Raw genomic sequence first — 25,000 nt, 5'->3', positions numbered from 1 at the left:
GACTGTTAGAACGTGACTCGTAGACAGCATTTGAATTGTCACCTGCCGCCTGAATTTTGTGTTTTCCTTTACATAAATAAAGATATTGACTTATTATACCCTTAAAGGTCCCTAATAAGGGACTGGGAGCATTTCTATTGCCTCTCAATGGCTCTCAACATGGCGATGGCAAGCCAGGTGGCTCACGGTGCTCACAGCTGTAACCGCCATATGAGAGCAGCAACCATGAGTTAGCCAGTGGGGCACGCTCACATTCATGAACATGCACAAAAGTACACGCGAGTCAACAAAGCATGGAGAAGCTCTGATTACGACACACACAGAGGGAGAGTGACTTCATTCTCTGCTCAGGTAGACATTAATAGTGTATATCTTTACATAGCAAATAGTTGTTTGCTGCTATATTAATGCTCTGGATATCAAATTTAGCAAATTGATGCATACAAATTCATCAGAATGCAGGAAATGAAGTGTTTCACACTCAAAATTTCCTGAGGCAGGATCCCCCAAACCCCCCACTTAATATGCGTCCGCCACAAGGTTGAAATGAAACCTATGCCCTTGCCTGTAATAAACCAATTCAGTCTAAAACAGAACCTTTGCCTTCCAAACTATATTTGAGAGCCAATTTTCAGACATAACCTTGGAGTAACTTTGGATCTGTGAGGGTAATTATATATGGTTCTGAGAGAAGTAGTCAAGTGTTGAAAACAGCCGCTCATGGTCCGGAGACTCTTGAGACAAAAGCTACAGAGGGATACTTGTCATGCAGAAGAGACACTCGCTTGGTTTAACAAGGAGCTGAGAGGCAGCGGGTCGAGAGAGAAATAGGTCTATATTCAAAAGAATAAACAATTGATGGTAGATTGAAGTTTTCTGTTTAAGATTGCAGCTCCTGTTGAACTGGCTGTGACTTTGTATAAGTAATTTCCCAGCGGACAAATGCACTGTAGAGGCGCACAGAGAATGCACTGTTGCCCCCATGAGGGCGAGGTGAAAACATCTCAAAAGTGGTTCCTCTGAAATGGGCACGGCGGCCACATTATGAGACAATAAGGATAAATAGCAAATAAAACTCATCCAGTTCCAAAGTGGAAACCAGGACAATGTGTCTTCGCCTGGATCTCTGTCTGATGTCAGTTGGCCTTGAGGATGCAGCGCTGAACGCAGAAGGATAATAGAGGAAAACGAGTCCTTTGTTATCTTAGTGCTCCTAGGTACTCCCCTTTGGGGGTCTTCGGGAGGGCTGCAGGATCCCAATAGGGGGGGCCTGTATCTGTCACCTCCGTTTAGGGCCTGTCTCATGGCGGCTGACCCAAATCGGCTCCCTGGGGCGATCCCGGGCCCCTCCAAAGGATTCCACCGCTGCAGATAATAAGCTCGTATGGCAAAGTATCCAGACGCTGGAACCAAAGCAGCCTTGACAGCTGTCAAACAGGACAAACATCCTCCTGCATGACACACGCACGTGCACAAAACGAGGATGTTAGTGTGTGTGTGTCGCTACTGTGTGCGTGGGTGGGTACGTGCATGATTGTTTTTCTTCATAGGTGTGTAAATGTGTGCGTTTCATTGTCTGTGTGGGTCCCTCCACTTTTTTTTTTTTTTTTGTTCGGGCACTGCCTATCCACAGCTCTGGTTAAAACACCCCGGCGTTTCCAGACAGTATCCAGGCGAGCCGGCGCCATGTCAGGAGCAATTTGGCGCATCGGCAGAAATCTCTTCCTGTAGGGGAGCTGTCATGGATGAGAAATCAAAGACACCTACGTGACTAGCTGGGTTGCCTCCGAGCTGAAAGAAAGGCTTGGTGACATGACCTGATTTCACCCGTTTTACAGAAAAAACCACAGCAGAAGATGGAGGGAGCTGCCTGCTGCTCTGCAATACGGAGTAATATCATTCCTACCCCAGGCACAGGGGATGTGTGTGTGTGTCATACTGCATATGCTATACAGCTGAAGCAGTAGTTTTGTCAACAAGAACGGAGCAGTGGTGTCTATGCTGGTGGCTCAGCATGCTCTATATCAGCAGGTTTAGCAGGCTGTCATGCACTAGTGATGCTCGAGGTTCAAGACCGCCAGGTGATCTTTGTTCCACATCATCACTGGTCAGACTCTCTATACTACACACACACAGCATGATGCACATGATCACATTTAACATATATGTGGTATACCATATGGTCAAACCATTTTACCATCTACCACTTTGGCCACAACTCTTACGAAAAAGAGATGATCCTGATTTAAAGAGACTGCAGTTCGACTGCACTGTAAATATCCTTCGACAACTCCACTGCTTGACCTTACATGACTTATTCATTCCAGTGTAAGCTGTTCAGTCAGCACACACTGAGGATGGGACGAATGATCTATATTACTATATATACGTAGGTCTTGTGCAATATGATATCAGTACTCTGCTGTCAAAATCGCAATACCCTCTGCTGTGTTAGTGGTATTTCATTCTTTACCTGAAGACATTTGAACTTGGAAATGATCAGCCTTTTTTCCATTTTAATGCTCCATTTGTCACTGGTACTTTGGTACACAATGTTTCATCACATTGTATGAAAGCACTTCTTAATGCAGTGAATAAAGACTATAGGTTTGATTCCTGCTTTTTAAAGAGAACTGGCCTAATTAGAGGTTCATTTCCTCTACGACTTACACAGTATCGTGGGATATTGTAGATCACTTTATGCGATATATCACACTTCATAGAACAACCTGTGCTGTGATGCTACAGTCTATTAGTACAAGTTTAATATAGATTCTCCAGGTTCCATAGCATTGCTTAATTGAAAACAATCCGTACATAATAGAATATAGCACAGCTATAGCCATTATATAGCTATTTTTAAAAATACAATTACTGACTTACACCACCCTAATGCACTCAAAAAGACTACCGAGTTGCTAACAGTAAAAGGCCTGTGGTTCAGCTTCCAATGGAAAACACACAAAGGCATCTCCCCACTGTGAGGGATTATAACTGCATAAGTGGGAAAGAGGGAGTTGCTGAAAAAGAACAACATACAGCGCTCAACAAATCTTCCCGGAGTAAGTGAAGTTCAAAAACTAAGAAGCTAATAAACAAGCAACAACAGACAATATATCCAAAGCCCCAGAGGGAAATGAAATGGAAAAACTGCTTGCTTCCGCCCACGAGCCTTTGAGCAGAGCAGCGGAGGTCAGGATAAATTCCGCTACCACACTGGGTCTTTCAGGACGCAGAGCTGACTCCGGTCCTTACAGGCTAATTACAGCTGACTACAGGAGGGTGGACGTATGTGTGGGCATGTGTGACTCCGTCAGAGTGTGTGGGACTATTCCTGTATGTGTGTGTTCTTGTGTGAACATGTAAGTGTGATGTCTCATTTTGAGTGTTCTTTTTTATTGTCTCCATGCTGGGTGACGACATTTACACTCTCTGGCCCGGAGAAGTTCAAATGTGTGTGTGTGTGTGTGTGTGTGTGTGTGTGTGCGTGTGTGTGTGTGTTTGAGTGGTGTGTGTAGGCTATCTAATTTCCTCAGCAGTAACACCTTTCAAAGTTCAAGTATATAACCATATGTTTGCCTGAATCGGAGTATCAGTCTGAGGATATGTGTCAGTCTAAAGGGATTTGTTTCTCAGCAGAAACAGGTGCTGGTGGCTGACAGTTAACTAGAGGAACTGTCATACCCTCGTACATCCCAGCATGCATTTCACCCCCCACCTCCTGCATCCTTCTGTCAGAGGGGTAGGGGTTGCTTATAGATGTAGACACATTTAGAGACATCACGTCCACTGGAGAATTACCAACCAGGTAGTGGTGGTTGTAGTTTAACTGAATATTAGAAACAAATTTGATTTGCAAGAAAAAACAAGCAGATTTTTTGCCAAATAAACCATGTCCATTGATAGCCATATTTACAGAAATGGAAGCAGTCATTGTTGCCAAGAGCTTCCAGCACTCAAACGCCACCAGCACAAAGATTTAACTAGAGACCATGTTGCGATGGGATCACACCAGCCGCGACGCTAAATCAGGCCAGGGGCATGAAGTTTTGGATGGCCTCTTCCCCACTTCCTACCCCCCTACGTCCAGCGCCCTTGCTCAGACCACACCTATCTTCAAACTCTGCCTTCATTTTGATCTCAACTAAACGCCTGTAAAGTTTCGTGACCCCTTCGCAGTTGTGACACTATTACGTTAAAAAAATCTGTCCACAGACATATAAACACCTAGCAAAGCGCTCAACACATGCTTCTGTGGTAGTTCCTGCTCCAGTAGGTGTCTGTATGATGAAACACACACACAGACTCACAAGGTGAAAACAATAGCAGCCACATGCTGTCGCGGTTGGTAATTACCTGAGAACAATCAATGCCGTCTTAAAGGTGGAGCTGCAGGCTCGGGTACTCAAACTCAGTCAGGGTCCTTTTGATTAAATGACAAAACAAATCAAGACGCTGCACAGTAGCTAGACCTCCACTGAGCTGTCTGTTTGGCCACCAGAGGGCAGCGACTGGGTTACAGCACATTTATGACACAGTGTAGCCTGTGGAGAGGATTTTCAGGATATATCATAGTATTTCTGGTTCTGAATGGCGCACTCATGTCATCATAACCTAGAGAGTCAAGTCTGCCAACTAAGCACCCAACTGTGGTTCTTGCAAAATAAATTACTGCTTCTATCAAGTCTTTACATTAGCACAATCAGAAGACGTGTGAATGGTTTGATGGTTTTACTCTCTCTCCTCCTCCTCCACCTACAGAAAACAGAACTTTATACTGCAAAAATCAAATGTGGCCCCATGGATCCACTAAAATGTTCACAAACCACTGCACTACACAATGAATCCTACTAAGTTGGAAAGATGCACAGCGAATATAGAATAAACACTGGAGGTGAATGCATTACACTGTCTGAGAGATGTTGGTGAGAGACAGCCAACCAGACACAATAGTCTTCAATCTACGCCAAAAGACACATGCATACACAAACGCAGACACACACATCCACACACACACACACACAGAGAGCACAGACAAACAGAGTAATTAGTCTTTGATTTCCCCCGGCAGTGTTCGGGTACCAGGGGGCAGCTGCTGGGACCCCGCTTTAGCCTTGGCTAATTTCACTCACGGCTTGATCTCGACCCAGCACAGGTGCCCACTTGGCGCCCAACCGCTGTTGCCATGGCAATGCCAACTTCGGGGGCCAAGAAAATGCCAATTGTCCAAGGAGCTAAACCACAGGAGCCATGGATGTGCTACTCATTATAAACAGGCCGCATTAGCACAAATAGAGGACACAGTCAGATATGGACTGTTCAGTTAGGTTCAATTAGGCTTTCTCTTTCCCGTTCTGTACTTCCTATAGGTTTTTTGGCATTTTGTTGTGTATCTGTGTGTTATTCTGAGGCTGGTATTCATTCCCAAAAACAAAAGATTCTGTGCAGCAGACAATACTAGTAGACTGCTATAACTTGGGCTTGACTGCCTCTTTGTGGTTCACAAGTGTCACTGCAACGTTTGTCAAGCTGCAGCTCCACACCTACAGTACATACACCTGCTATAAAAACACAAAACGCTGGACCGCTGATTCAGGTACTTCTGCTGTAACAAGCTTTTTCCGTTAATCACCCCTGAGGATTCACCCCCTCACATCTGCACTCATTGAGCCCACGGGACAGGCTTGCCTAGGCTCACCTCTGTTAATAGGGAGGTGCAGACTACAAACAAAGGGACCTCAAATCACCTTCACTTATTTGTTATCAAGCTCCCTTTAGATAAAACATCTAGATGGTAACTTGCACACTTAACAAGCTGACAAGTCGGATGAGGCTCAGTCAAGTGTAAAGGGTTAATGGTGTTTAAAGTGTCAAAACAGTGCAGTTTATAAAAAAAAAGAATGGGTGGGCAGTCACAACCGTAACACCTCAGACAGGATAGACAGCTTACACTGAACATTGTGCATTAATGTCACATCTATGATGCTGTTAGCATCAGACCTGGGGAAATACACCTCATTCCTCATCACTTCTATAGGCCAACAGACATGCTCAATCTTTGTGTGTGATGTAATTTGGTATTTTATGTGTTACCATAACACTGAATTTAATCTGGCATTTACCTTGAACAACAACATCACATCTGACTCCAGTAAAGAGGGCTGTATGTTGCACGTGTTCTCTTCTCCCAGCTGGATACATGAACAAACACACAGCTATATACTGTATGTTGCTTATCTGCAGGTGCAAAGCTGACGTTGACAACACATAACAGTGTTTGTGAAATGTGTCGATTTAGTGTTTGTCAGGGGCCCCCGAGTCCTGAACTGTACAAATGTGGCACACGTGTATTTTTATGTGAGCAGGCAGAGTACGAAAAAAAGGAAGCTGCAAAGAGATGGAATAGTGCTGCAATGTAAACCATGTAATCTCAACTCAACTAATGTCAACTGTTAGAGATAAAGGTCATGTGCAGGACCTCGTGGCGCAACGGTAGCGCGTCTGACTCCAGATCAGAAGGTTGCGTGTTCAAATCACGTCGGGGTCAATTGCTTTTAAGGACTGCACTCGCTCCACCGATGTGTTCAGTTAAACCTGTGCCGTCAACCGTTTGAGGAAATTACACAAAGACTTCATACTCCAGTAAAGAGGACTATATATTGTTCTCTTCTCTGAACTGGATACATGAACATTACATGAAATCTAAATAAACTTCCTCTTTGTTACAGTTTTTCTCGATTGTTTACACACATTTTCTGAAAGCATGCCTCATACTCTCAGAACTCTACACACAAATCAAAAAACACACACACAATGGGCAAAACCCCTCAATTCTCCTGCAAAATGAAACTTTACATTCAAAACAATGTTATTTCTTCTCAAAATGGTATTTTGTTTTCAAATGACACACACAAACCATCATATGAATAGACATTTATAAGAACCAGTTGAACACTGATGTGCTCAATGTAAAACACTATGATGAATGGAAAACACTTCTTCTCCATTCATCATAATGACTTAGGCCTTTTTTTTGTTCAGTGTTACACTTACTACAGACAGTACATACATAAGTGTGTTGTAAAATATTTTAGAATATTGTTTTTATACTCAGAATACACAAATACACGGTAACAAATATATTTTATTTTCCCCACAAAAACAATGTACACAGTGTACATCCCAACCAACACAAAGTTGCACATACAGTGGTCTACATACAAAACAACAGAAGAATTTACTGTATACAGTTACAGTAAAAAAAAAAGAAAAAAAAACTATGCTGCATCCTCTCTTCTGTTTCGGTCTGGCCACAGCACCTCATCCACATCATAAGCAATGTTTTCCCTGGCCAAGCAGCGGGGGAAATATCGCTTAGCATGTCGAATCCAGCCATGAAAAGCATCAACTGCTATATCTCCACATGCGTCTTCCATAGCTTGGAGAAGGGGTATACGCGTTTGTGGATTTCGGTCATACACTTTCCATGATTGCTAATTGTAACACTGTGTGACAGGTGTTTGCCCATGTGATGAGTCAGTGTGCATAGTAGGGCAATTGACTTTAGAATTTTGAATGACAGTGTGTTCCTTGTGAAAACGAGATTTTCTTCATGAAAATTGTGCCAAATGCAGAGAATTGTGTGTAGTGTTTTGAAAAAAGTGTGTTTTAGAACTGCAATTTGAGTGTAAAGCAGGAATTGTGCTTGTAGTTTAGCAGAATTGGTTCAGGGGGTTGGTGCATGAGTTACATGTTGTGGTCATTGTGTGTCAAGTACCAGTATTTGTGTGTAAACAATTGAGAAAAACTGTAACAGATTAGTCTGAAACTTGCACTCTCATACCGCACATTCAAAGCACTTAATTACAGGAATCAAGTTTGCTTCTGCGTCAGGCGATGAGTTTGTCTTGCGCAACAACAACAGTTTTGAAGTTTTATACACCATTTTAAATGCTAATGCGATCGCCTAATTTCCCTGCAATGACCATTAAAGTTTAATCTAATTTCATCTAATTGGCCATATCACACCCATTTCATTTCTTTATAAACTCATTTCAGCAGAGCCATATTGTGAATTTCTTACCTAAGGCCATCTTCTAACCAGGAGTCATTTTAATTGCCACATTGCCATCTGGTGTATGGATGAAGTGTCTGTATCACAGCCATTTCACAGCTATCAGAGGCTTTTTTATTCACACTGAATGGATTTTCAAAAGTCTAACCTAAGGCTCTTGAGCTAGATGAAAGTTTACACTTCCTTCCGAGACACTCTTGACTGACTGTATGAGGTTGTGTCATTTGGCTTGGGGCTCATTCAGTCCTGCTGATAGTCTAATCATTCCAAATTATCAGCTGCAGTGCGTCTGTGTTATTGGAGTTACATCCCATCGTCTATAGATTCCTCATTGTACTCGGTGGTGTGATTATTTTCTCTTGTATCTGTACAATAATCCTGCTGTAAAAAGTAAGTACGTAGTGTTTTTATTGTTATCCCTAACCATAACGATTAGTTGCTATTTCATTTGATTTATGGTACTTTTTAATATTAAACACTGAAGAGTTGTTGCTCTGCAATACACCAATACAGACTATATAAGAATGTTTTTTTTAAAACCACTGCTCCTGTCGCGGCACAAGGTCCTCAGCAAAGCTTTGTGTTTAACATTAGAGAGACATGCTGAGTCCATCTTTGTGCAACAAAGAGAAGAGATCACAGACAGACATTTATATAGAATACAGAGCACACTGGCACTCATTTAAGAATACACCCTACAAATCTATATTGAAATAGTCAAACAGAATGTGTTTTATATAATCAACTAGCCTATATGAAAAAGAAAATGCTATTCTTCTGCCAAACTATCACTTCACACTTCAGTCCAACTGGTGGCAGCAGTGTACCAAAAAGCTAGTGTGCCAACTGCCAATAAACATTGAAGCCTTGAATAATTATAGACTATTACTCAAGCACGTCATGCATATCTAGTAACAGATATAATACTACAGGTAGTGTTAGGACATCTTGGACAGACTAGATGGAACTAAAAGGTCCTGTGTTTGTGCTCTCTTTTCAGCCTGCTCAGAGAAACCATTGCATCTCCATAACCTCTGTGTTCTCTGTGAGAACCAAACTTGAAACAGCAAGTGGGACATTTATGCAACACAAAACCAAAAGTAAAGCTAACCAACTGTATAAAAACACTCTCGTATTCCTCGTGCATGTGAAATGGAAGTTAGATCATCAATGTGAAGATCTGTGGAGGAGAGACAGGCTGCAGCATGCAACTCTATGACTACATATGAATCACAGCAATCTGACGGCTGAACATGAGCCAAACATCTCATATAACCTATGCATGCACACACACACACAGACACACAGACACACAGACACACACACACACACACACACACACACACACACACACACACACACACACACACACACACACACGGCTTGGGTGCTCCCAACGGTAAAGTCACCGAAACTTGCAAAGTGACATCAGTAGTTTCTACATTAACTCCCCTCGGCTTTGTTTTCTCTCCAGGGCACTGCAGAGACACACTGTACTGTAGATGTGAAATCATTTATTTAAATATATATTATATACATATACATATATACATATATAGTAAGGAGTATCAGTCTGATGTAAGCCTACTGTTAGAAGAGGGTGCAATAAATTCATAAATTGAAAAGAGTGAAATGGAGACAAGAAGAATATAAAGAAGACACAAGGCATATATACTCGACCAAATTCACATAAATATAAAATATCGGATGGAAATGAATTTCATTTGGTTGATTTAAAATTGCACTTTGAATCAACTGAATGGTCTGATATGGCAGTTTACCAGCATCGATACTAATCAAACAACTCTGTTGTAATATAATCTTAGCTATTTTTTCCTGTGTTAATAATCTAAAATACATTCAAACTAACTACTGACCAACCTAACTGGTACAAGGGAAGGGTGACCTCAGTGGACAAAACTTAAGGAAAAATAAGTTTGCCTATGAGTTGCAAAAACAACTATATACAGTCTGTTGCTTATCTGCAGCTGTGTGTAGATGTTGTGTTTGTCAGGGGGCATGAGTGCTGAGCTGTACAAATGTGGCACACTGCTTTTTAAGAGAGCGGGCAGGAGGGGAAAAAAAGGAAGCTGCAAAGAGTTGGAATAGTGCTGCAATTTAAACTATGTAATGTCAAGTCGGGTTAGAGATAAAGGTCATGTGCAGGACCTCGTGGCGCAACGGTAGCGCGTCTGACTCCAGATCAGAAGGTTGCGTGTTCAAATCACGTCGGGGTCAATGGTTTTTAAGGACTGCACTCGCTCCACCGATGTGTTCCATTAAACCTGAGCCGTCAACAGTTTAAAGAAATTACACAAAGACTTCATAGCTCTCATGTAAGGGAATGAAACTTCACATGTGGCTCATCAGTTACTCTACTACACAAACCTTCAGCTGCGCTGTCAAATTAAGAGCAAGAAATGCAAACAACAATGAAGTACTAGTAGATAGATGGCATACCTGGAAAACTTTCAATGCAACTGAAAATAGATCCTCTCTTTTGAAATGGACATACTTCTTGTGAACATCTATCACTTTAGCAAAAAAAAACAGCCAATTTCAGGTATAATCAAATTAGGTTTTAATCACATAAGAGAGAGAAGACAGTAAAGATTACTTATGAGATTTCTAAAAGCAGTATCAATCTAGGCTAAGTACATCCATCATAATAAGAGCAGTGTTGTCATTAATGGGTTAACACAAAAAGGTCTGGTTAGCTGTGTTCCTGCCTGTTAGTAGATTCGCACAGGTACAGAGGTAGTAGCTGATTGAAAGAACTGGTCAGACTGGATTTACTGCTAACAACTATACGTATACACAAAGAAGCAAACACCCACACACACCGAGATAAAATCATGTGTACACAGACAGACAGACAGACGGAGGGCCGCTCCACTGTGGTGAGGTTAGTTTGTCTCGGCACACATCCAGCTGAGCTATGTCTTTCTGTGTCACTTACAACAGCTACCGACATAGTTTTACTTCAGTATGTCAGTCTTGTGACCGTACTGTCACTGTTTATGTTTCAGGCTGACTGATATTGGTAAGGGTTGACGGTATGAGTACATAACCTTTAGAATATCAATGTATAACTATACTGATGAGAGTAATATACAAAATAATCAAAAAACTGCTTTAATTGTGCTTGTTAATTGGTTAGGCTAAAATGTTAATGAAATTCAATAATCTGTCATCAGTGGGATGTAAAGAGCCCACTCAACCACCAGGGGGAGCAGATATTCACAGCATCACAACAAATGGAAGAAAATGAAAAGAAGAAAATATATATGTGCCAAGTAATCTTCAATTAGTTTGTTATAGCTGCCAAAAATATAATTGTTGCTTTCTTTCTTTGTGTATTGTCTGTAAAAGGCTACATGAGATGGATGGAAGAGAGGGGATGAGAGGAGAACGGGAGAAAGGAGTGCTTCAGACAGCAGGTGCAAAACAGCTGCTCCCACCACTGATCCCACCTGATGCGTAACCATGGCACCCTATATTCATTATAAGGTGTAGATGCACAAGCACACATACTCTTCCTCTCTTTCATGCACGCGGTTTCTCATTCATGCACGAATGCACCCATAAAACCAAAAAGCACCTGCGTACCAAACAGACCAAAGATCAAACCACAGCTCACTGAACTTTTAACTCTAGATATTCAATGTGGGAAATGCATTATTCAACATGAAACATCAGCTAAAAACACACAGTGTTCTTGAGAAAGGGTATATTTTCAGATTTCGCAAGATAGCAGTGGCTACAAGCCATCAGATATACTGAGAAAACTGCTGACAGATAGGAATCAAAGATTACTCTTTCAACTGAATCCCACATGTTTCATCACCGTTTGGAGGAATACATTATGATGGCCCTGTTGGCTTTGAGCTTAGATTTCTTTGAAGTGATGATGAATCACCCATGTCATCACTACACCAGGATACACTACGGTGAGTAATAGACCACCAGTCAGTGTTGTAATACAAAAAGTCTGTCTGTCTTACATTTTACATCATTAGCTTTGTGCCGTTCATACTTTCAATTCATTTTATCTATTTATTGTAAGTTAGCAACCATGTATTCATATACTGTGGACTTCTGGCGAACACTGCCATTACCCATTAGGGCTGCACAAGTAATCGAATATTAATCGGGATCACGATTTTGGCTTCCCACAGTTAAATGAACATAATTGACTGCGATATTGACGTTTAAAACGCATGCTCCGCTGCATAAATCAAGCACTTCCTAAACTAACAGCTATAGATGCACCGTCAATCAGCAGCCGATCGAAGCTGGATGGTTTACAGCGGTTTCACATCTGATTATTTGCCGGTCACACACACATGTGCAGCCGCCACATGATTTTTTTTACAACTGCACACAGCAGCACAGTCAGTAACGTCACACACACACACATACACATGTGATCAGTGTGGAAGTTCTTCAGCGGGAGTGAAGATGATATTAAGTTGCAATATGTCAAAACTGCAAGTCCAAAATAAGCCATGGAGGAACAACCATAAAACATTTGGAACAACTAACTTAACAGACACTGATTATATTGTAATTCATTGGAATGATGCTGCTCAGAGTAATCACAATGGCCGCTTCGTCTGCCAAAAGCACGGAGCTAAGGAGCTCCTTTAACGGAGGTTCCACATTACATTATGATGCATTATGAAGCTGTGCTCAGTAAAAATGAGCAATGGGCGAATTTAAATTATAATTCTATCATGATGCGTTCAAACGTAGTCTTGTAAAATGTAGATTTTGGCGAGAATCTTGAATAAATCCAGTTGTTTGAAGGAGATGTATTCACTGAAATATAAAATAGATAATAGAGAGAAATATGAGCTGTTTAACTTCCTAACAGTAAAGTCAACTATAAGCAGCCTATAGTATATAATTAGAACTATTAATGCCAAGATTTCTTTTAATCAAAGCAAATATTTAAAAACAAATACAATCATTTATTTCCTAATCATTTGAATTGTGCGTTTTTATGCAAATAACCCCTATAGATGACAATAACACATTTTGCCGGTTGGAATGTAGCACGAAATGGAAGGGAAAGCAGCGCTCCGTTTATTTAAATGTGAGATTGCAATAAAAATATTTTGTCCCTAAAAATCTATGAATAATCGTGATAAATAATAGTGATCTCAATATTGATCAAAGTAATGGTGATTATCATTTTAGCCATAATCGTACAGCCCTATCACCCACTATACCACTTGAACTGAAAACTGGTTAAAAATCGTTTAAACATTTCCCACTCACAGAGACACAAAGAGGGGTTATAGCTCTCTAAGTGGCCCCACATCAAAGCCAAACAGCTAGTGACTCAGGTGTAGTCAGCCCTGTTCCCATGGGACGGATGCCGTGGGGTTGTGGGTAATCATTTACAGTTGGTCGCGTGGGTGGGGGTGGGTAGTGTGATATCATGCTACCTCTGATATCAATTTTGCCCACACACCTTTATAAAATAAAAAATAAAGTAATACACACAACCTCACACGTGCACATCAAAGTGGGGCCTTAAATGCAACACAGAAGACTACACTCTATCATTCACCTTCCACGTATGAAAGCAACGGAGGACTGCCAGCAGTAGGTGGAAATAATTAAACGGAGAACACGGTGGTGTGTAGTAGTTTAGTGTTCTGTAATGTTTTAGTAATGATGAGATCGTAAAAAGCAGACAGGTGTAATCAGAAGCACATGTTAGTGAAACTCTCTGTAGTACTGCCAAAGCTTTGTGCACAAGAGGGCAGACACAACCACAAGGAAAAGGGGGGAACGGAGATGAGAAGAGGAGGCAAAACATGAAATGACCGTTTGGGAGAATAAACAAATAAATAAAAACTGCACTCCCCCTTTTCTCTTAATCCCACACACACTTTGACTCACCCTGTCTTTGTCATCCACCACATCGCACAGCATGTCATCCAGGTCCAAAATGCCTCCATCTCCATGTTCCAACCTGTGGACCTGGACCCAGTAGCTGGGGTCCTGGAAGAAATAAAACAAAAAGAGAGATAGTATTAGCTCTGTAATGAGATCAGCTGTATTTGCACCATATAGACTTAGAGGATTTGCAGCCTTATGTAAGTAAAGCCATACAACATGTTAGCAATGCCAAACCAAAAGAATTAGCAGCTCGTGTCTCCTTAGGAATCAGCTGATCCAATCACCACGTGGTTCATATAATGATCCAGTCAGCTGGCACCACAGGGGCTCTGACATGGTTATGGATTGACATCATGATAGCAGTTATGAAATATTTTAAATCCCCTGCTGGATGGCCTGCAAAGTAAGCATATGGCTTGTAGGAGTAGAAAAGAGAATACGTGTGATGAAGGCATAAAGGGAGGTGTCATATTCATCAGTTCTTATTGTTACATTTCAATGCATAAGAGGTGACAACACTCCTCCATCATCCCCTTTTTTGCATCAGTATATGAATATCATTCATGCATACATAATGCATTCAGGTACAGCATGTAGTGCAAATTAAGTCCCACATCAACTCAGTATATTATACAAAGCGTAATCGATCCAATGTGACCTTTTTAGAGGAGAAACATATGAATAACGGCTTTTCTCAAACTTTGATGAACTGCTGTATGTTTATAATAGTTGGTGCTTTATAATGATCACAGACCAGGTTCATTCTTCTTCTTCGTAGTGTGCTACATGGAGGTGCAGGTCAAATAAATGAAGTGTAAATGTGCGATTACACGTCTATGTATCCTATAAAGACACAATTACACATAATGCTGCTTTTCACAACATTGCACCAGCATATTTACAAGACACAGATGCTCATGTAAAGTCTCATTAAAAGGTTATACAGCCCTTCAAAGGCAGGGAGCAGTAACTACAGAAGCAATGAAGTTGGGAAATAATGATAGTTTTCAGGCTGACTGGCAAACTGTGTAACGGGCTGTTATTTTACCCCAAAAAATTATTGCCATAGGACCTATATAACTGCAATGCTGATAGCGCACTCTGTCTTTGGGTAATCATCAGGAAATATGAAGGGAATATACAGCATCTACCAACAAAATGTGTTCTTCCAGCTTCGAACTTTAAAATAAATAAATAAATTGTAAATTGTTAAATAAATGTCTTGAAAAAAGGGAAAAAATAAAGTATAAAAAAAAAGAAATTAATAAAAAAAGAAATAAAAGCTTTATCTTGATTATCTATGATCCTTATAGAAATGAAATGTCTGTTATGCTTGGTCGCCGTCTGTCTGTTGACTATTAGCATTCATATTGGAATCAATATAAATGTATTTTTAAATATGTGATTAGCAAATCACACAAACTACACTGGAGTCAAAAGCTTAGCTGGCAGTTACTGATACTCTGTTAAGTTAGTTACGCTAGCTTTAGAAGGAGTTTAGATGTTTTCTTCTCCATCATTATTGGCATAATATATAATATGTATCTTTTTATGATAAAAACAGATTGAAGTCTTAATTCAATTGTGATCAAATATGTAGTTACTGCACTTTGCCTTAGAGCAATGTAGTTTTTAGAGAAAACTACTGGATATATGAAGGAGCTTCATAAATAGAGTGAATGTTGGACATTTTGCAAATATTGTATATAAACAGAATATGGTCAAAGATTCCATGTGTGGTTTGGTTGTTTGATATTCAGAAATCAAAAGTTGAAACTAAATAAAAGCTCCTCATTCTCTCCCTGTCATTCCTCTCTGTTCTCCCTCAGTCGGACAGCAGGCTAAACAGAAACCACTCAGCTCAGTGACTGCCCTTCCTCCTTCACCATGTTAGGAAAGAATCTCCTCACTCTTTTGTCTGTATTATGTTTTCACTCTAGTTCCTTCCCTCTGTCTCTTTTCCTCCAAAACTGAGCTGTCTTCGGGTCTGTGGTTAAATGCCTTCATGCACGGCTCTGTTGTGCTGAACTCCAATGCGGTTCACCAGGCAAAATGGTCCAAATCATGAGGGGAATAACTGTGTGGTATTTTTCCTTCCTTCCGAGGTTATTAGAAAGGGAAAAGATGGCGAGTTTATCAGGGGTGCTCCCGAAAGACAAGACATCGAAGAAATTTCAAGCAAAGAGAGAAATATTTAGTTCCCATGTCAGTTAGAACAATGAAAAATGAAAAACTGCGAAAACTACACCGCAATACCACCACTATATATAACATACTACTGACAATTCAGAAGAATAAAAACACAGCAACCATCTCTGGAAGTCATTATAAACCACAAACTGACCCTGAGCATTAACCAGAGGGAAAAATCTGTTCAAATGTCGACACACCCCATGTCCGTTTGGCATGGTCCTCGTCCAAACTTGTTTCTCGGATGGATTATGAGGAACAAATATGATTCTGAGAGAAGCTCAGCCACATAACTTAATCCCAGAAATGCCCTCAGGATGGAAGGAGAGCATGATTTGACGTCGACTGTTTAGATTTGACTTGGTTGAAATGATGTAGGGAGCCTTACATCAGCGGTGCTTTGCCTCCAGCGAGCCAAGAATTATCAGTTCAAGAACGAGAGTATTAGCAGAGAATTCATCACTAACTGGGATTGGGTTGGATTTAGAGTTTTAGGAGTCATCTCTGAAGGTCTTAACTCTCACATACACTCACGGCTAAAACTTTTTTTTTTTCTCCCGCTGGATACTTGTAAGTATTAGTAAGACCTCCTAGGAAGATACAGCTGGTCATGTTAGCCGTTCAGCTCACAAAAAACCCAAAGGTCAAATTCCATGTTTAGCCCACTTCTTAGTTCATTCTTTCTCTCCAATCTTGAAGACCCGTGCTACTGTTGAGAATATGTACAACATGTCTTTTAATGTAGTATTCATACTTAAAACATGGTTTTCCTTCCCCAGTGAGGAGTGATAATCTCATGATGCAACTCAGTCTCACACAAGGATTCTCTTGAACCTTGAATTCTCTCGAAAGATGCTATGTGATCTGAAGATTAGTATCTAGTGCATACTTGCTAACATGGCAAATATGATTTTGGCAGTAGTTAAGGAGCAACCTAAAGTGAAATAAACTTTCATCACATCTATCACATCTGAGCACACATGGGCTTAATCAAATGTTGAACACACGTAGTATGGAAGCCAGTACAAACGGACTAAAGAGAAACAGAGAGGCAGCAGATGCTTGCAACAGAGAGTGCATTGTGACGGAGTCATTTATATTACTGTGTAGTGTATAATAACAGCGGATAGGGAGGACAGCCGTGGAGTTGATGAAGTGTTAGCACACTCAGCATTCAACCATCATCTCTGCTACTAAATCAACATGTTGCACAAGATTGGCTCTTACACAGTCATGTAGCTTTATGACTTTTTTTTTTAACTTGATAGATATTATATATTACTATATATACTGTACATATATTTCAATACATGGTTTCATGCACTTAGGCCAGGGGTCAGCAACCTTTACTATCAAAAGAGCAATTTTAGGCAAAAAAAACAACAAAAGAAATCTGTCTGGAGCCGCAAAACATTTGAGCATTGTGATGAAGGTAACAGTTTATAGTCTAAGTATATAGTATATAAGTCTAATGCAGTGAGGGCCAAAGTGCAAATATACTACGTTGTACAAGGGCCACATTGAGGGAAAAAAATATTAATATTACGAGAAAAAAAAGTCGTAATATTACGAGAATAAAGTCATAACTTCACGAGAAAAAAGTCATAATATTACAAGAATAAAGTCATAACTTTACGAGAAAAAAAGAAAATAACACGTAAAATTACTACTTTATAATATTATGACTTTATTCTCATAATATTACAACTTTTTTTTCTTCGGAGAAAACCTACGCTAACATGGAGAGAACATGCAAACTCCACACAAAAGGGCCCCAAGCCGGGTTGGAAACTGCGGCCCTCTTGCTGTCAGGCGGCAGTACAATTCATCTTTGATTGTGGCAAATAACATCTTTAACATTGTTTCGGCCTTGAGGTCATTTTCACCATGGAAACGTCATGTGCATCAGAGGAACAAAACCCACGTCGGAGCCACACAACACGTACTGTTGTTGTTCTCAAGTGCAACCGAGTGTCACTTGAGAGACAGGGCCTTCCCTTCCCAGACTTCATTAACACTCTATCACTATTCAAGTCCACAGACTAACTTGGTCTGCAACTAGTTTTTAAAACAGAGACAATGGGCCAGCAGCACTGCATTATTTCATTAACAAAGAGACCAAAACCACAGGAATAAAACATGTATGATTAGTAGAAAGGTTGAGTACAGCTTTGACAGACAATCTGAGGCGTGTATGTGAGAAGTTGGAGGGAAAAGTTGAGGGAAATGTGAGAACAGCACATATCTGTCTGCAAACAGGAAGACAGATTACTGCAAACTTGTGGAAACCAGTATGACCTGTGATTATCAACATTCTAAAGTTACACCGGGGTCTTGTGAAGTTCAGCGTTTTGTACAAGCATTGAACATTCTCCGGTCAGGTACAAAGTGTTCAGCCACACAACTCCTGAAGGACATCAGCTTGAAGCGCTCCACAGTGCTAAAGCATGATGAAACTTACAATGCTTTACTTTTTTTACTCCCATGACACAATGAAACCATGAGATGCCAGCGAAGACATCGAAATGTAAAATATGACGCTTGACAGGTATGGCAGCATACTGAAAATTCTTGAGAACTTAATTACCAAGGATGACTATAATTAAGATCCCCGTCACATTAAAGTAATGTCACCACTTGACAAATAGATCTTCAAAAACGCGTTTCAAATATTGTCACTCGTCAAAAAACTCACTATAAAGTGCAAGTGTAAGGGGAGTAGCTTGAATTGTCTTTGTGCAGCATTGCCAAATGTAACAGCCCAGGAATGTACGGCATGCTTGGATTCACTTTAATGAGATAGCAAATGGAGCAACAGTAGTAAAAGCAAAATGAGTCAGACTTGCTGGTTAAAGCTGCAGTGCGTAGAATTGGAGCAAGTCTGATTAAAAAAAAGTTATTTTTGTAAAAACGGTCACTATATCCTGACAGTAGTGCATGACACAGGTAATCTGTGTCCTCCGGTGCTCCTAATGGCATCTGTAAGATTTCACAGACCAGAGAAAAACAACCAATCATAGCCGAGCTGAAGTCTGCCGTCTCTGAGCAGCTGTCAATCACTCGCAAACTCCGATCAAACGGTCAAACTAGGCAGCGCTGATCAAATATGAATCAATATTATATTACCGTAATGCATATTTCTCGCCTCAAATGTTTTCAGAAATGTCTTGTAGTGTAGTGTTTAGCTGTAAAATGAGAAAGTTTGTGACCAGACAGCCATGCTGAGATCAGTTGAATAAAATACCAAGCACCGCCCACCAGCTAGAGCAAACGTTCTCATTTTACAGCTAAACAGTACACTTTTTAAAGCCTGACAACAGAGCCGAGAGGAGGTGCAGAAGTCTAGTTTTCTCTCAGATAACTTGAATTACAATATGCTGAAAGGTTATTATGGATTATTTTTGCCCAATGATGCCAAAAATATTCTTCCTACTGCAGCTTTAGGTATCATTGGGAGTATGTAAATGGAAAATCTGGTTACATATGTAAGAAAATGTTGCAACAGAAGAACATTTAATATACTGAAAAAAGACATGAAAAAAGTGCCCTGGTGGCTTTACATGCAGTCATTGAATAGTCATTGCTATGCTGGCACTGAACCGATCTGTAGGCTGAAAGACTTTTGTATTGGGCAGAGCAGATAAGAGCAGATAAGCAGGGTGTGCCAGACCCTGTGCATTGTCTGCCCGTCATTTAGCTCCTGGCCCAGTGACCTGTTTAGTCATTAGTGAGCTTTACTCATTCATTCATACATTGCGTGAGTGACATACTACCACCCCGGTCTGATCAGGTATCCTCTAATCTGATCCACCATAGAAGGTGAGGGATAACAGAGAGGTGGTTGTTCCCTGTGTAGACACACACTCACTTGTGACATAAGCCCAGACAATAGCTCTCTTCACCCCATTATCTGTGTTTTTTGTACCAGAGTGGGTTGCCTGTTCCTGTCAAAGACCACACAAAGACTGGTGCCCTGGAGAAAACTGGGGGAGAGGGAGGAGGGTGTGAGAAAGTGTGTGTGAGACAGAGAGAACATGCGCCAGTGTGTGCTCTATGATTGCTGCATTAGCTCCTGCAAGTGTTCCAATTCCCACAGGGGTAATATCAGCAGCTAGATGTACTTCTCAAATGTCCAGGGCTGCAGCAGGACCTCGTCGCGCAACGGTAGCACGTCTGACTCCAGATCAGAAGGTTGCGTGTTCAAATCACGTCGGGGTCAGGACATTTTAAAATGCAGCTATGCAGTCCAGGTTACAAAAATAAGCTTGGAAGGTGGAATACCTTTGTATGACTCACACATTAATGAAGGCAAAAGAGAAGATGCAAGTCACATTTGTGGGTTTTAGCAAAGATAACACACAGACATGTTTAGCATTAGTTAGTGTTAGGGAATGTCAAGCATTTAGAGATGATCCCGTAAAGAGAGAAAACAAACCACAAGCGGAAGTTCACAGGACAGATATAATCTTCTAAAGACTGCTTTGTAAACGGAGAAAGTGGGAGCAGCTTGATAAGTATGTAAGCTGGTGACAAAAGAAGAGTCACACAGAAGAACAATACTCTATTCATTATCTTATCACTGTATTTAAGGTGCTGAAGTGCAATTTAGTCAGTGTAGCACATTATGCAGCTTGAAAAGTAAATGAATGTCAATAGAAACTGTAGATTTTCTACATATTAAAATACCTTTCTACTGACTTGTTTCAAGCAATTCAGAGTAATAGTAATGTGCAATATCTGTCCATTGCAATTTATACCAGATTTCTGTTAAATCTAATTTCAATCAGTCCTTCCATTCACCATTTTCATTTACTGTAAGTTGCAATAACTTCTAAAAGTTTGGTCATGGTTGCTGCTCGACCTAATGTATGCAATATTTTATACAAGAAAACAATTTATGATTGGAAGAACTTGTTTCATGTGAAGGCTCTCTTCACCAATTTTAAAATGTTCTGTCCTTAAAATTTAAAGGCCCACTGATGAAAACTTATTTGTGGACGATCTGTCAAAAGAAAAACCAAAGAATTATTTGCACATTTTGAAGAAAATTAAACTGGCCTGCTGCTTAGTTTAGCAGGAAGATGCTTCAGTGCAAATCAGAGAGCCCAGAAGTCTAAAATCAGCTAACTACATAATGACATCATCCGCTCTAGCCTTTACATAGACATGCATTTAACCGCCCTAAAAATAAAGTCAAATACTTCAGAAACTAAAACAGTGAACTACAATGGTAAAGCATCATAGTGAGTGTGGCTTGTGCAGGTGCAGCGGGCAGTAGCCCTCTAAAATTTTGCTATGTTTTTGTTTTTATTTCTTATTTTTTTCACCTTAATGACTAAAGCATGTGTTAATATCACCTATAACTTGGCATATTAGGCAGTCAAATGAATTCACAAACAACTACGCCAGCCACACTGAAGTGATGAATAGTGTATTAGGAGGAAGGGAATGCAGCAGCTGGATAGAGTAGTGGTTTAGACTGGTGCATGGGGACTGTGTGATCAGGGTTCAAATCCCAGTTTGGGCTCTGATTGGTAAATATTTTTCCGGTCTTCCACATCTGCGCTGTCACCATCTTCACAGCATCACTACAGCCGGGGACTAACTGAGTTTAGCTGCACTTTTACCGCTGACATCACAACCTCACGGGTGTCCTGATGGCTCGCTTTATATAGCATCCAGACCTGCTTTGTAATCAAGAGAGACGTGGAAATCTCGCTTTCTACAACATGGGACCTTGAATAAAGTTAGTGTTTCAATTACACAGTGCATCGCTACCACCTGCACCGATGGGTCAACATGGCCTGACCCAAACTTTTGGGCAAAACCTTAATAGTTCTGGCAATAACATCCCAAGTCGTGGCTCTGGTAGTCAGTGGGGGTACCACCAAGTCTAGCCCTGTCTCCATCAGCACCACATGCCCACCCCTGATAGTGGTCTTAGCCCATCCCCAGTGGTGGCAGCAAGTCACACTCTATGACAGCATCAGGCTCTGGCCACGGCTCACAGTCTCCTGGCCAGGCCTCTAACAGCACCACGTCCTCCTCCCTTAGTGGTCTAGTGGTCATGTGTACTTGCACCCAGCGGTTGTCCTTGCACCTGCCCTCAGTTGCAGGACAACCCGAGCCATAAGAGGTGGCAGCATGTCACACACCCCATGTGGTGGGTCTGACTCCAACCCCCTGATGCTGAGGTGTCAATTTAAGCAATAAAAGCAGTTAACTGCTGAAGAAAATTAAAGTGTCGATTTCTAACCTGCAAGAGTTTTGGAGATCTAGCCCTTAAGTGATAATAATGAGAGAACTGTCAACTCATTCACTGCCATTGAAACTGAGGGCTAAATCCTTATTTAAAACCTGCAGACTTACTTTAATTTAAACAAAATATTATCTATTATCTAGGGCTGTCAAAGTTACCTCGATGATAACAGGTTAACGCAAATTCGTTTTAACGCCACAAATTGTTTTAACTCATTAAAGCAACTTGCGATTTTTAGGTTGTAGCTGGCTCAGTTTTAAAGCTAGAGAGAAGATATGATACTAGAAAACCTAAAGAATCCATTGGTACCAACCATGTCATGCTAGCTCGTCGCAAAGAATGCTCAATAACGCTCCAAACTTATACTAAATTTTGGCGAGAAAAAACTTTCATGGCCATTTTCAAAGGGGTCCCTTGACCTTTGACTTCAAGATATGTGAATGTAAATGGGTTCTATGGGTACCCACGAGTCTCCCCTTTACAGACATGCCCACTTTATGATAATCACATGCAGTTTGGGGCAAGTCATAGTCAAGTCAGCACACTGACAGACTGACAGCTTGTCATGTTATGATTTGAGCATATGTTTTATGCTAAATGCAGTACCTGTGAGGGTTTCTGGACAATATTTGTCATTGTTTTGTGTTGTTAATTGATTTTCAATAATAATTACAGCCGCAAGCGGCAGTTCGCGGGTTCAAGTCTTTTTTGCTCAAGGTACTCTTGTGGACATAGCTTGCAAATTTCGAGATGATGGGCCAAATGGTTGTTGACTTATTATCTTCGAAATGCAATAAGATATCAACAAGCTTTATGCAACTTTTGATGATCTTGGTCCAATAATGATCCACAGAAAATTTGGTAGCAATCATCAATACAGTAAATTGAGCTCACTGCCCCTTTAATGTTTCCCTTTAATCTAGTTTAGAGATAGTTTAGTACTGACAATCCACCATGTTGGATGTGTCGCTTAGGTTCTGTTTACACCGGTCTGTTATTTACTATCTGATTTCAGTCTACTGTGCGCACGTCCGTGCGGGTGCACGCGCGCATGTGAGTGAACGTGAGCATGAACGCGCGTGAACGTGAGCGTGAACGTGAGCGTGAACGTGCGGTACACTTAAGGGTCCCGGTTTGGGGGTTTGTAAATATGGTCACCCCAACATCACCTAACATCACCTAACATAACCTAACATAACCTAAAGGTAAACTGCTAATTAGCTGGTCACGTGAATTATAACACAACATGAGCATTAGCCTGAGACGTCATCATTCTAGGCACTTCAATACTACTATACCAATACTACTATACCAATACTACTATACCAATACTACTATACCAATACTACTATACTCATACTACTATACTCATACTACTATACCAATACTACTATACCAATACTACTATACTAATATTACTATACCAATACTACTATACCAATACTACTATACTCATACTACTATACCAATACTACTATACTCATATTACTATACCAATACTACTATACCAATACTACTATACTCATACTACTATACCAATACTACTATACTAATACTACTATACCACTATACTAATACTACTATACTAATACTACTATACTCATACTACTATACAATACTACTATACTAATACTACTATACTAATACTACTATACCAATACTACTATACTCATACTACTATACCAATACTACTATACCAATACTACTATACTCATACTACTATACTCATACTACTATACCAATACTACTAATACTACTATACCAATACCACTATACTAATACTACTATACTCATACTACTATACTCATACTACTATACCAATACTACTAATACTACTATACCAATACCACTATACTAATACTACTATACTAATACTACTATACTCATACTACTATACAATACTACTATACAAATACTACTATACTAATACTACTATACCAATACTACTATACCAATACTACTATACTAATACTATTATACCAATACTACTATACTCATACTACTATACGCATACTACTATACTCATACTACTATTACTACTATACTAATACTACTATACCAATACTACTATACTCATACTACTATACCAATACTACTATACCAATACTACTATACTCATACTACTATACTCATACTACTAATACTACTATACCAATACCACTATACTAATACTACTATACTCATACTACTATACAATACTACTATACCAATACTACTATACTAATACTACTATACCAATACTACTATACTCATACTACTATACCAATACTACTATACTCATACTACTATACTCATACTACTATACCAATACTACTAATACTACTATACCAATACTACTATACTAATACTACTATACCAATACTACTATACTCATACTACTATACCAATACTACTATACTCATACTACTATACTCATACTACTATACCAATACTACTAATACTACTATACCAATACCACTATACTAATACTACTATACTTATACTACTATACAATACTACTATACTAATACTACTATACTAATACTACTATACCAATACTACTATACCAATACTACTATACTCAT

At 40.1% G+C, this 25,000-nt stretch overlaps 1 protein-coding gene and 3 non-coding genes across 6 annotated transcripts in view; 3 read left to right on the top strand and 1 right to left on the bottom strand.

Annotated features, from left to right (window-relative positions):
• Positions 1–25,000, bottom strand: part of LOC119480529 (partitioning defective 3 homolog) — a 431,832-nt gene that overhangs the window by 364,376 nt on the left and 42,456 nt on the right. For all 3 annotated transcript variants that reach the window (XM_037756853.1, XM_037756854.1, XM_037756855.1), the window contains exon 2: positions 13,988–14,089. In XM_037756853.1, the coding sequence (XP_037612781.1) occupies positions 13,988–14,089 (102 nt within the window). The remainder of the gene's footprint in view (positions 1–13,987; positions 14,090–25,000) is intronic.
• Positions 6,476–6,547, top strand: trnaw-cca. The gene has a single exon. It is a non-coding gene; the product is annotated as a tRNA-Trp (tRNA).
• On the top strand, positions 10,241–10,312 carry trnaw-cca. Its single transcript has one exon. It is a non-coding gene; the product is annotated as a tRNA-Trp (tRNA).
• On the top strand, positions 20,325–20,396 carry trnaw-cca. The gene has a single exon. It is a non-coding gene; the product is annotated as a tRNA-Trp (tRNA).

Source organism: Sebastes umbrosus, chromosome 21 (genome assembly GCF_015220745.1).
Source record: "Sebastes umbrosus isolate fSebUmb1 chromosome 21, fSebUmb1.pri, whole genome shotgun sequence".
Lineage (NCBI taxonomy): Eukaryota > Metazoa > Chordata > Actinopteri > Perciformes > Sebastidae > Sebastes > Sebastes umbrosus.
Note: the sequence above shows the minus strand (reverse complement) of the source record. Positions and strands in the feature narration are given on the sequence as shown.